The sequence below is a fragment of the Gracilinanus agilis genome, chromosome 4, assembly GCF_016433145.1.
Source record: "Gracilinanus agilis isolate LMUSP501 chromosome 4, AgileGrace, whole genome shotgun sequence".
NCBI classification, from domain to species: Eukaryota; Metazoa; Chordata; class Mammalia; order Didelphimorphia; family Didelphidae; genus Gracilinanus; species Gracilinanus agilis.
Window position 1 is genome coordinate 440,349,103 of NC_058133.1, and position 12,388 is coordinate 440,361,490.

The 12,388-nt window shown below is 37.3% G+C and overlaps 1 protein-coding gene across 1 annotated transcript in view; it reads right to left on the reverse strand.

The window, feature by feature from the left end:
- Positions 1–5,141, reverse strand: part of LOC123246682 (rho GTPase-activating protein 29-like) — a 51,219-nt gene extending 46,078 nt beyond the window's left edge. The window contains exon 1 of the mRNA XM_044675491.1: positions 5,035–5,141. Within this exon, the coding sequence (XP_044531426.1) occupies positions 5,035–5,141 (107 nt within the window). The remainder of the gene's footprint in view (positions 1–5,034) is intronic.
- Between the last annotated feature and the right edge of the window lie 7,247 nt (positions 5,142–12,388).

Below are 12,388 nucleotides of genomic sequence, written 5' to 3' on the forward strand. Positions count from 1 at the left end.
ATCTATGATGAAGTTCTCTAAAGATTTCCTGGGTTAAACTTCATCATATCTATTTAACATATGGCTCCAGATACACAAACATGCTTCTCTGCTATCACCCTGACTTGATATTATTTACCTACACTCCTCTTCAGCTCTCTGCTCTGGGAACAATAATGAACAATAAACATTTCTAACAATGCTTCTGAAGAGGCCATGTGACTCTCCTGTCCTAGGGATTAATTTATCAGTCCTGTGACTCCCCAGATCTAATTGTCCTGCCTTGGTCACACACCGTCCCTGCCCCTCTCCCCCAATGTATTATCTCCCCCCCATTAAACTATAAGATTCTGGAACTCTCTTTTGTATTTGTATCCCATTGCTTAGCATACTGCCTGGAACATAAAATTGTTTTTTATTCATTTACTTATCACAGTTAAATAAGAAAGGAAGTAATCTGCTGAAAGGGACATGTGAAGTTCCCAAGGTCAAGAAATGAAACTTTGAACAGATATCCTTGGACAGAGATGCCAATACATGGCCAGGAGCCAGGAGGTCTGCAAAACTTAAGGGTGGAAAGGAAGGACACACCAAATTAAAGTGTAATTAGAGAATGTTTAAAAAAAGAAATAAAAATATAATAAGACATATAAAATGTTGAGTTCTGATTTTCTAAGAAATTAAGTGGCTCATAAGGATGGCCTATTTAACTTTACTACTGTAGGGAGGGCCAAGGAGAGTCAAGGAGAAAAGGAAGGATGGTCATACAGTTGAAAGGGCCCCAGTTGTGAGTGAAGTATTGACTCTGATACATGATTATATAAAAGAAAAGGTAAACAAATAAGTAATGACTATATGTAGCCACTTGGAGATTCAAATACAAGCAAGTAAGCTGCTCCCTGCCCTCAAGAAGCTCACATTCTAATGGGAAAGAGAAACTAGAAAGGAAGGAGAAAAGTGAATAGTGACATGGAACTGAATTGGAGTTCTAGGCAATAGAAGACAGATCTCATCTATTATTGGAGCCCACAGAGGGCAAACCATGTGATCCTGGGCAAGTCAGTTACCTTGTCAGTGCCCCAATAAGACTATAATCAGACAATCTGCATCGCTTCCTGAGAGTCAGATGGGGCTTCCAACATCAAGAGTCCCCCAACTAAGTAAAATCAGAATCAACTGGCATAAAGAATTCTAGGTCGTTTTAGTGGGTGCTCTGCAGTAAGAAGATCAAAAAACCCTTCATTTTAATATGGAAAAAAGTCTCAGTCATCGAGACAAAACAATTCAGTGGAAGAAGTGTGCCACACTAGGTAAGTTGAGAACTGTTGAGAATGCTGCTCTTTAATTCAGAAGGCCTGGGGCTTCCAATTCTACTCTGACTTTCATAAATAAGTGTTTTGTAAACTATACAAAATGTGCTATTATGATATACCCCTCTACTACTTTATTTAATCACTTTAAATATACATTATTGTAGTTTCTGTGTTCCTTTTGGGGGCCAGAAATAAAAAAAAGGGTATACCACTACTTTTCCCTAACTCCTTCACTTTACCAGCATAGACACTCAAATGTTGGAGTTAATATGAAAAATCTACTATAAAACCTATAGTGGCTACAGAGAGGAACAGATGCTGGAGGAGGGAGAATACTTTAAGCAGAAGAAACTAAATTCTCAGTCATTTTCCATGTAAGAGAGGCACCACTAGATATTTGACTTTATGTCTCTCATTATTCATAAAAGTTTGCACTAGAACTAAAAAACAAGACTCGGGAAAATAATTAAAGAAAATAAAGGCATGTCATAGATTTCAGGGTTGGAAATTCCCTCAGAAGCTATCGAGTCCAACAGGTAGTTGAATACGAATCACCTCTATAAAAGCAGTAAATGGTTCGAAGTGGGGGAGTTGATATTTATAACTGGAGAGAGACTACCTAGCCTGCACATACAAGTGAAACTATTCTGTGTCATCTCCAGCACACTGGCCCCTCCATCATGTCTACTCTCACTATCTTCAAGAGTTCCCTCTCTACGGGCTGCTCTCTTACTGCCCACAAACCTGATCATGGTCTCATTCATTCTCAAGAGTCTCACTTGACCGACTGTCCATCCTTTCTAATTATCATCCTAAATCTCTCCTCCTTTTTTCAGCTTATCCCTTGAGAAGACCATCTACAACACCAGGAGCCTCACTTTCTTAACTCTTGAGTCTGGCTTCCAGCTTCATCATTCAAAAGAAACTGATCTCAACAAAGTTACTAATGCTCTCTTTAAAAAATGAATATTATTTTATTTTCAAATCTGAATCCTCTCCTTCCCTCCTATAATTGAGAAGGTAAGAAAAACAGAACCCATTACAAATATGTATAATAATACAAAATACATTGTTATTAGCCACGTCCAAGAGGAGGGCAGCAGGTTTCATCATTCTGTTGGTCAGAGATCCTAAGTATTTGAAAGTTCATTTTCTTTGCAATATTGTTATTATGGTGAAATTGTTCTTCTGGTTCTATTCAGATCTTCCTAGATTCCTCTGAAACCATTCCCTTCATTTCTCACAGAGGAATAATATTCATCACCTTCATATGTCCTAACATGTGCCATTCCCCAATTGATGGGGATTCCTTTACTTTCCAATTCTTTGCCACTTTGAATAGATGCTATAAATGCTTTGTACATGAGTCCTTTTCTTCTTTCTTCGATCTCTCTGGAGCATTAGACTAAATAATTGTATTGATGGGTCAAAGGGTATATATGCACAGTTTGGTAGTTTTCATTCACAATGGGGAATAGAAAGAGGAAGGGAAAAAGTAAGGAAATAAGCATTTATATACAATACCTACTATGTGCCAGATAATGTGCTAAGCACTTTACAAATAAAGAAAAGAGGGTTTTAATGACTGAAAAATGTGAAATTTAATTTTTAAAAAGGACTAAATTTTTAAAGAGTGATGTTATATGGAGAAATACCCCAGTGCTCAAAGTTCCTGGCACTCAGTAATGCCTTAATAAATGCCTATTCTCTTATTGATTGAAATAAGTAGAACCAAAAAACTAATTTAAAGGAAACTATGACTTAAAATAAACTGAATGCTAAGAAATTTTAATGAGGAGTTCAACAGAGAAATACAGCTCCTTTTCACTGCAGAAATGGGAGGGTCTATGTCTATGGAAGAATGTACAATCATGTGCTGATTAACTTTGCTGAACTAATTTTTCCCCTTTCTTACAAAGAAGGCTCTTGGCATAGTAGGGAGGAAAGAGGAGAAAAATATTCTTATTCTTAAAGGAATGTAATAAAATCAAAGGCATCAATAAAAATTTTATGTATTTAAAGAAATGAATGCTACCCCCCCCCCAAAAAATGGGTAGAGAATTAAACAGAGAAAAAGATTCTAAGAAGCTCCATACATGCTAAGACATAAGTGTTACGACTAAATAATGACATATTTGGAGAAGTCTTCACTGTGGTTTTTACAAAAATTAAGTATGATTTGAATTAGAGGACTACTCAAGTTCCCTTTAAACCTAAATTCTGTTCAATATTTCAGGGTCTTGTAGAGAAATAAATTGTTATCACAGAAAGGCAATAATTCAATTTAGTTTTCAAATCAGTAGCAAACATTTATAGTATATAAATGAGTGATTTTGCATTTTGTTGCTTTTGTAATACTTTTACATTTAAATTCATAGATTAACTCCCACATGGAAAAAGTCTACCACAATGCTGCTTTTCATCAATATGTTGTATGCACATTCCTTCTACTTTTGTATTAGCCTTCAGATTCCAGACTCAACTAACCTAGATGTGCTCAGTCATGCATTTAAAATTTTTAGAATACATTAATCTTTTAACATACTTTAAAAATACATTCACAGATATTTTAGAGCTTCTAAAGTCTTTAAACAACATCTTATAAGAAACAAAGTACAATATTTTGGCTTGATATTTTAGAAGGGAATTAGGAATCAAGCCTTGGTTTCTTTCTGTAATTTTGGATAATATTGCTATATCAGGAGTCAGTTATAAGACAATTAACAATAATTAAGACCAATATGGGACACAGAGTAATCATTCCCAATGTAAATAGTCTTATAAACAAAAAGGAGAAAGAAAGGAGAAAAGGCCTTACACAAAAATATCTTATTTTATTCAATATGACATAATTGTTAACTTTATAACTTTAAGACTCATCATTATCAATCAATTCAAAATATCATTTAAGTAATATTAAAACAGTATTCTTTTAAACCAGGTAGTATGGATAATATTTTCTTAAAATTTTTCTAGCATCACCTTGAGAGGAAAACAGAAACTGACCTTAACAGCCTTTAAAGAAGAAAGTGATTCGGTTCTGAGCTGCATTTTACTTGAACAACAAATATCTCTAATTTGCAAAAGTAAATCAGCATTTCACAATGACTAACTCTACTCAAGTTTACCTTTTGCTCAGTTCCATTTTAGGAATCCTAAAATGTTCTTAACTGGAATGAATTCTCTCCTCCACACTACTATCCTTTCCTTCCAAATCACAGCCCTGGACCTTGCAATAGCTCTGGACCCTGCAGCACCCTCTTTTTTAGGTCCACACATCATAAATTCCAACATCATTTTCTATTCCTTCTGCACAGAATCACAGTGCCAGAGCTGGAAGGGACCTCAAAGGTCATTGTTTCAGCCCCTCATTTTACAGATGAGGACACTAAGCCTCAGAAAGGTTAAGAAACTTGTCCCAGGACACAAGGCATGATTCTAATTCAGGTCCTCAGACTCCAAATTCTGCCCAACACTGCTGTTCCTCTCCTCCTTTACCCTTCTGATTTGTACACAGGGGCTGCTCCCACAAGCATACCCTATCTCATGTGAATGTTCAAGCTCACCCCAACCATGGACTCCTTCCTTGCTGCCAACATACAAGCAATTATCTTCTCCAAGTGAAAAAAGCAAACCCTTGGACCCTACCATTCCCTCATGCAGCCACCTATGGCCCTCTTCCTTTTCACTGCCAAACTCTCAGAAGAACTTGTCTACACTTACCGCCTCTCCACTCCTTCACCTCTCAAGCCACTGAGTTGGAATTCCAGTCTCACCCCTCAAATGGCCTTTTCTCAGTTCATATCCTTCTTGACCTCTTCGAAGCATGGCACCATTGTTGGCCGCCATGTTCTCCTAAATACTTTCTCCTCTTGGGCTTTTTGTGAGTTTCTTTGGTCCTCTTCCTGCCTGTTCCTTCCCAATCTGTTTTGCTGGATGATTATCCATATCATGCCTGGGAACTGTGGGCATTCCCTAAGGCTCTTCCTGGGGCCTCTTCCCACTCTCTCCTTTCTAGGCAGTTCTGGTGCCACTCTTGACTCTTCACTTTCATTCACCTCCAAAGAACCACAATCAGTTGTTCAATTTTGTCCTTTCTACCCAGCATGTCTCCCCTTGCTCCACTGCCACAGCCAGCTTCTTCTCTCAAGCCCTCATCCTCCCTCTCTGGGATTATTACAGTAGCTACCAGCCACCCTCCAGAGTTGGTCTTTCTGCCCCAAATCTCCTCTCTAAGCCATCCTAGGACCTAGCCACCAAAGTACTTGCCCTCAAGTGTAGGTCTAGACATGGCTCTACCATACTCAATGAATTCCAATAATTCCCTGTTGCCTGGAGGATCAAATGAACTCTAGTTTTGATCCTTAAAGCATTTGACAACCTGGCACATCCACCATCCCAACTGAGGATCTCGTGGCATAGCCTATTTTCCTCAGGAAAATGAAGCCATTAAACTTATTTCTCAGCTGTACTGTATATTACTCTTCTTCAAGAATATTAGGGTTCCCCCAAACTAGACTTCTGGTTCTTCTATTGGGAATTTCATCTTCTTCTATTCTAATCTTTGCACAATATGTCCTTGATATCTGAAATAAACACCCACTTCTTCTCTGCCTCTTAGAATCTTTATTTTCAAAGAATCATAGGATTCAAAACTAGACTACTAGTACTGTAAGCGGCTACCTAATCCAATGCTCTTTTTTTTATTTTAAACATTTCTTTCTTTGTTTAGCTATTTCCTAATTACACATAAAAATTTTTCAACATTCATTTAAAAATTTTTTTCAATTGTACATATAAAGCAATACAAAACATATCCATATCAGCCATGTTGCAAAATAAAACACATTCAAAGAAATTAAGAAAAATACAATTTAAAATTCTTCAATTCAAAAAAATGGAGGCAGAGCCAAGATAGATGAGTAAAGGAAGAGAAAGCTCAAACCTCTCTGAGAATCCTTCCAATCATTCTTAAAATAACACTTAAAAATGAACACTGGAGTGATAGAACCAACACAGGAATAGAGTGAAGCATTTTTCCTGCAGAAAACAACTTGGAAGGTAGGCAATAAAGGATCTGTTTCATTCAGGTAAGAGGGGAGCAAAGCCACCAAGAAACACCAGTGCAAGTCAAAAGAAAACTCCTCCATTGTACACCTACTGTTCAGAGTTCTAAACCTGAGTTCAAGCCAGCAGTGGGACCGTGACTCTGCCTAAGCCAACAACACCCATTTAAGTTCCAAGCCCTAGCACGAGCCTGCAGTGAGGCATCAAGCCCAAGCACAAGGCAGTCTCCAATGCACCTACCTGTGGTACAAGCCCCTGCCCAAGCCTACAGTAAGGAACTAAACCCCAACACAAGGCAATCCATAGTACCATGGAAAGGGTAAGCCCAGAATAAGAGCCTCAGCATAAGATAGCTCACAGGGCTCTGAGTTCAAAAACCATCAATAGGCCTGGGAGAGACTGAATCAGTAGTGGGAAGTGGCTTTCAGAGCTCCCAGGCACAGGACGTCGTACTGCCTTGGAAGAACTGAAACCTGAATAAACCCAGAACTCGAGCTGAGGGTAGTATTTAAGGAAAAACTAAAGTTTAAGAGTGGATACTCTACCCTGAGATGAGAGCCCAAGTTTAAGACAAAAATAAAAGTTAATAAAAAGTCTAAGAAAATGAACAATTACTAAATTCTACTTCAAATCTCTCCACTACATTCTCCATCGAGGACCAAAACAAATCCAACCATGTTACCCTTTGCTCCATTTAGTCACTTTACAATTAGGTCCTGAACTACCAGTACAAGTTTACTAGACATTTAGTGCAGAATTAAGAACACTGGCTATTGTCAAAATGGCATGAGTTCAAATTCTGCCAATGCTGCTTCCTATTGTGGAAGACCTTAGTCAGGTCATTTAACTTTTCCAGGTTTACTCCATTCTCTCACCTCTAAAATGAAAGAACTGTTTTTCAAAGTCCCTTTCAGCTCTAGACCTATGATCCTATCATTAAGGCCTCTGAACCCTAGCTTGGGTCTGGAACACATTCTTTCCTTACCTCCAACCCTTAGAACCTTAAGATTTCTCATAATTCAGCCCTAAAAACATTTCACATCTTTGGGACTTTTGACTCCTTCAGCAATTCTCATGTACATGTGTATTTACATGGTATATCCCTCCTCCCTCCCCTAATTCATGTAGACTCCTTCAGGACAAACTTTTTCCTTTGGTCTTTGTATTCAAAGTGTTTATCACAAAGTGTAAACACAAAGCAGGATCTTCACAATATTAATTTGGAATTAATTACAGAAAATAATGTACTTAAAAAATGTTCCTTAGAAATTAGTGGGAACTGAATATAATGAAGGAAACTATAACTAAATTAAGTGAACTTGTCAGATCTATGGGAAAGGGAAAATTTTAAAACCAAGCAAGAGTTAGAAAAAATTACAAAATGTAAAATACATAATTTTGATTATATTAGATTAAAAAGTTTTTGTACAAACAAAAACAATGCAACCAAAGTCAGAAGGGAAAGATCAAACTGAGAAAAAATCTTTATAACAAAAAACTCTGACAGAGGTCTAATTTACTCAAATATACAAGGAGTATATTTGTATAATTGTACAAAAAAATCAAGCCATTCCCCTATTGATAAATGGGCAAGGGACATGAATAGGCAATTCTCAGATAAAGAAATCAAAACTATCAATAAGCACATGAGGAAGTGTTCTAAATCTCTAATAATTAGAGAAATGCAAATCAAAACGGGTATCACCTCACACCTAACAGATTGGCTAAAATGATAGCAGGGGAGAGTAATGAATGTTGGAGGGATGTGACAAAATTGGGACATTAATACATTGCTGGTGGAGTTGTGAACTGATCCAACCATTCTGGCTGGCAGTTTGGAACTATGCCCAAAGAGCTCTAAAAGACTGCCTGCCCTTCAATCCAGCCATACCATTGTTGGGTTTGTAACCCAAAGAGATCATAAACAGACTTGTACAAAAATATTTATAGCTGCGCTTTTTGTGGTGGCAAAAACTGAAAATTGAGGGTATGCCCTTCTATTGGGGAGTGGCTGAAAAAATTGTGGTATCAGCTGGTGATGGAATACTATTGTGCTCAAAGGAATAATAAACTGGAGGAATTCCATGTGAACTGGAAAGACCTCCAGGAATTGATGCAGAGCGAAAGGAGCAGAGCCAGAAGAACATTGTACACAGAGACTGATACACTGTGGTAAAATAGAATGTAATGGACTTCTATACTAGCAACAATGCAATGACCCAGGACAATTCTGAGGGACTTATAGAAAAGAACGCTACCCACATTCAGAGGAAGAACTACAGGAGTGGAAACAGAAGAAAAACAACTGCTTGAACACATGGGTCGATGCGGACATGGTTGGGGACGTAGACTCGAAACAACCACACCAAAGCAACTATCAATAATATGTAAATAAGTCTTGATTGATCACACATGTTAAAACCAGTGGAAATGTGCATTGGATATGGGGGGTGGGGGAGTGACAAAGGAGGGGTGAAGGGGAAAGTAAAAACAAGAATCATGTAACCATGGAAAATTTTTCTAAAAAATAAAATATTTAAATCTAAAAAAAAAAATTAGTGGGAACTACAGAATCATCAATAATACATAATAAGAAAAGGAAATATAGCACAATGCAGGAGACACAAACAGTGGGGAATAAAATTTTCATTAAGAAAATGAAGTTATTCTGCATACTCTGATTCAGTAAGATCATTATTAGGTCTGTATCCCAAGAGATTTAAAAATAGTGGGGGGGGGAGAGGGGGAGGACCTACGTATACAAACATTTATAGCAGCCCTTTTTGTGGTGACAAAGAATTGGAAACTGAAAGAATGTCTATCAATGAGGGAAGGGCTGAACAAATTGTGGAATATGATGGTGATGGAATACTGTTGTGCTATAAGAAATGATGTAAGAAAGAGCAGGACAGGTCTACGTGAACTGATACAGAGGGAAATGAGCAGAACCAGAACACTGTACGCAGTAACAGCAATATTGTGGAATGATCCACTGTGAAAGATTTAGCTACTCTCAGTAATACAATGACCCAGTACAATTTTTAAGGGCATATGACAAAGAATGCTATTCATCTCCAGAGAAGAACTGTTGTTGGACTCAGAATGTGGATCAAAGTATATGATTTTTCACTTTAGTTTATTTGTGTTTTTATTTGGGGGTTTTGGTTTTATGTGAGTATTCTCTTATAACAATGACCAATATGGAAATATGTTCTGCATGATATTACATGTATAAGCCAAATAAAATTATTTACCATCTGGGGAGCGGGGAGGGAAGAAAGGGAGGGAGGCAATTTGGATCTCCTAATTTCAGAAAACTTATATGGAAAATCATTATATGTGATTGATGGAAAGAAGGATGGAAGAAGGGAGGGAAGGAGGGAGGGAGAGAAGAAGAGAGGGAGGAAAAGAAAATTGAGTTATACTAATATAAGTTTTTCTGTTTTTTTCATGTTTGTCCTATTTAACCAACTGTAGTTAGAAACTTCCAGGAGAGTGGTCTCATCTTCTAAATTTGTATCATTCCCATAGAAACTACCACAATATATTCAAGAAACTATTGGTATAGGTGAGGCTCTCCATTCTCAGTCTTTATTTTCATTAACCCCACACTTGCCCCATGAATGGAATTGTTAATTTCAAAAACATTTGGTAAACTCTGGGAACCTTAAGGATAAATTATTACCTAAACAAGGCACAGAGAAAAAGACCCCCAAAAAGGAACCAATTACAAGCATAGTTTCTCCATGAACAAAATCAGAACTAGAAAAAGTTGTTTTAGTGGAAAAATTTTTTGTATCAAAAATTTCTGATACAGGTCTGCTAGACCATAATATAAAAGTTATCAACTTAAGTCAGTTCCAGTAGAGAAGTGGTCAAAGGACATTAATAATTTTTCAAAGAATTGCAAACGATTGACAATCATATGAAAGACTTCTCTAAATGACTTTTTTTTTTTGTAATTTTTTTTTAAACCCTTTTACTTCGGTGTATTGTCTCATAGGTGGAAGATTGGTAAGGGTGGGCAATGGGGGTCAAGTGACTTGCTCAGGGTCACACAGCTGGGAAGTGGCTGAGGCCGGGTTTGAACCTAGGACCTCCTGTCTCTAAGGCCTGATTCTCACTCCACTGAGCTACCCAGCTGCCCCCAAAATGACTTATTTTTTAAAAGGCAAATCAAAACAACTCTGGGGTTTCATTTAACATCCAAGGAACTGGCAAAGATGACAAAAGATGAAAAGTCAGTGTTGGAGGGCCTGTGGGAAGAGAGGTGTACTAATATACTCTTGGTAAAACTGTGTGTGAACTATTCTAACCATTTTGGAAAACAAAGAATCAGAGAAGTTACAGAGCTGGAAAGGACCTAAGAAGAGTGGAATTACATTAAAACTGATTACCAAAATATAAATACTCTTTGGGTCTAGAAATGGAAAGATTTCTACAATGTGATTCAGAATAAACAGAACCAGGAAAAGCAGTGTGCATACTCCCTACAATGATGTAAACAGAACAGTGCAATGAAACTGAACCCTGTGATTTACTTTGGCCAAAGTGAGCCAGGAGAAGAGATAAGGAATTGTCCTTCCCTGCTTTATTGGAGAGATGAGGGGCTACAAGCATAGGATCGGGCAGGCCACCAGATGGGATAGGTATGACTGGTTAGTTCTCCTCAGCTGTTTTCTCTCTCTTTTGTCACCAGGAAAGATTTCCTGGGAAGGGATATTTAGAAATTATCACAGGGGTACAATCGAACATAACAGACTTCTCTACTAGCAGCAATGTAAGGATCCAGAGCAAGGCTGAGGGACTTATAAGAAAGAAAACTAGCCACACTCAGAGGAAGAACTGTGGGAGGAGAAACATAGAAAAGAAAAAGAACTGCTTGAACACATGGGCTGAGGGGGAAATTATTAGAGATGTAGACACTAAATGATGGCTCAAGTCCAACTATCAATAATAAGGAATTAGGTCTTGATCAATGAATTGTGTGTTGGCTAAGGGGGTTTAGGGAGGTTTGGGGGAGAGAGAAAGAACATGAAATAGGTAACTATGGGAAAATATTCAAAAATTAAAAAAAAAAAAAAAAGAAAAGAAATTATCACAGGTTCAGAGTGGTAAGGAAACTTAGAAATCCAACTTCCCTCATTTGATTGATGAAGAAAACTGAGATATAGGGGTGAAGTGACTTGCCCAAGGTCACACTATGACTCCAAATCCAGGACCCTTTATACCATATGATGCTGCTTCTCTCAATAATGGATAGATAAAAAGAAGTATATTAAGTTGCTAATGGTATACCAGATACTATGCAAAAAGCACTTTATAAATACTATCTTGTGCGATCCTCAAAGCAATGCTTTGATGTAGGTGCTACTATTACCATCCCTATTTTATAGATGAGGACACTGAAGCTCAGTTTAAGTAGCTTTCCTGGGATCACACAGCTAGTAGGTGCTGTCTAAAGTAGGATTTCAACTCAGGTCTTCCTGATTCCAGTCTGAATACTGAGAAATTGGGTGCCACCTAGCTGTCAGAGTCAAAAGTAAATTGGACCATGAAGGCTAAGGAAAAAGTGATGAAGCAAAACACAATACAATTTAAGCTGTACCATAGAAATTATGGTTTCTCTTGAGTCTCTTCCAAAATTGATCATTAGTCAAAGAATGAATTTCTTAACTATAATGTGGCAGGCACTTCATAATAACTGATGCTAATTTTCTTAGATAAAAGATATTGGGAAATGTTTTTGAGATTACAAATTCTTTTTATCACACTCCACTTTGAATTCAATGCTTCTTGAAACTAACTCTCCTGTCATATATACTTAATTTCTTAAACCAAGGGCAAGGGCTTCCTCTGCTTAAGTAGCATAAATCTGTTAAAGAAGGCATGTTGAAAAATCCGAGCCTTATAATTAGGAAATAAGTTCGAGTACATTTTGAAAATGAGAGACATAAAAATCTAAAGCATTATCAACTGTATAAAACTTATTTAGGAACCCAGATGCTACCAAAAAATGTTTATTAATT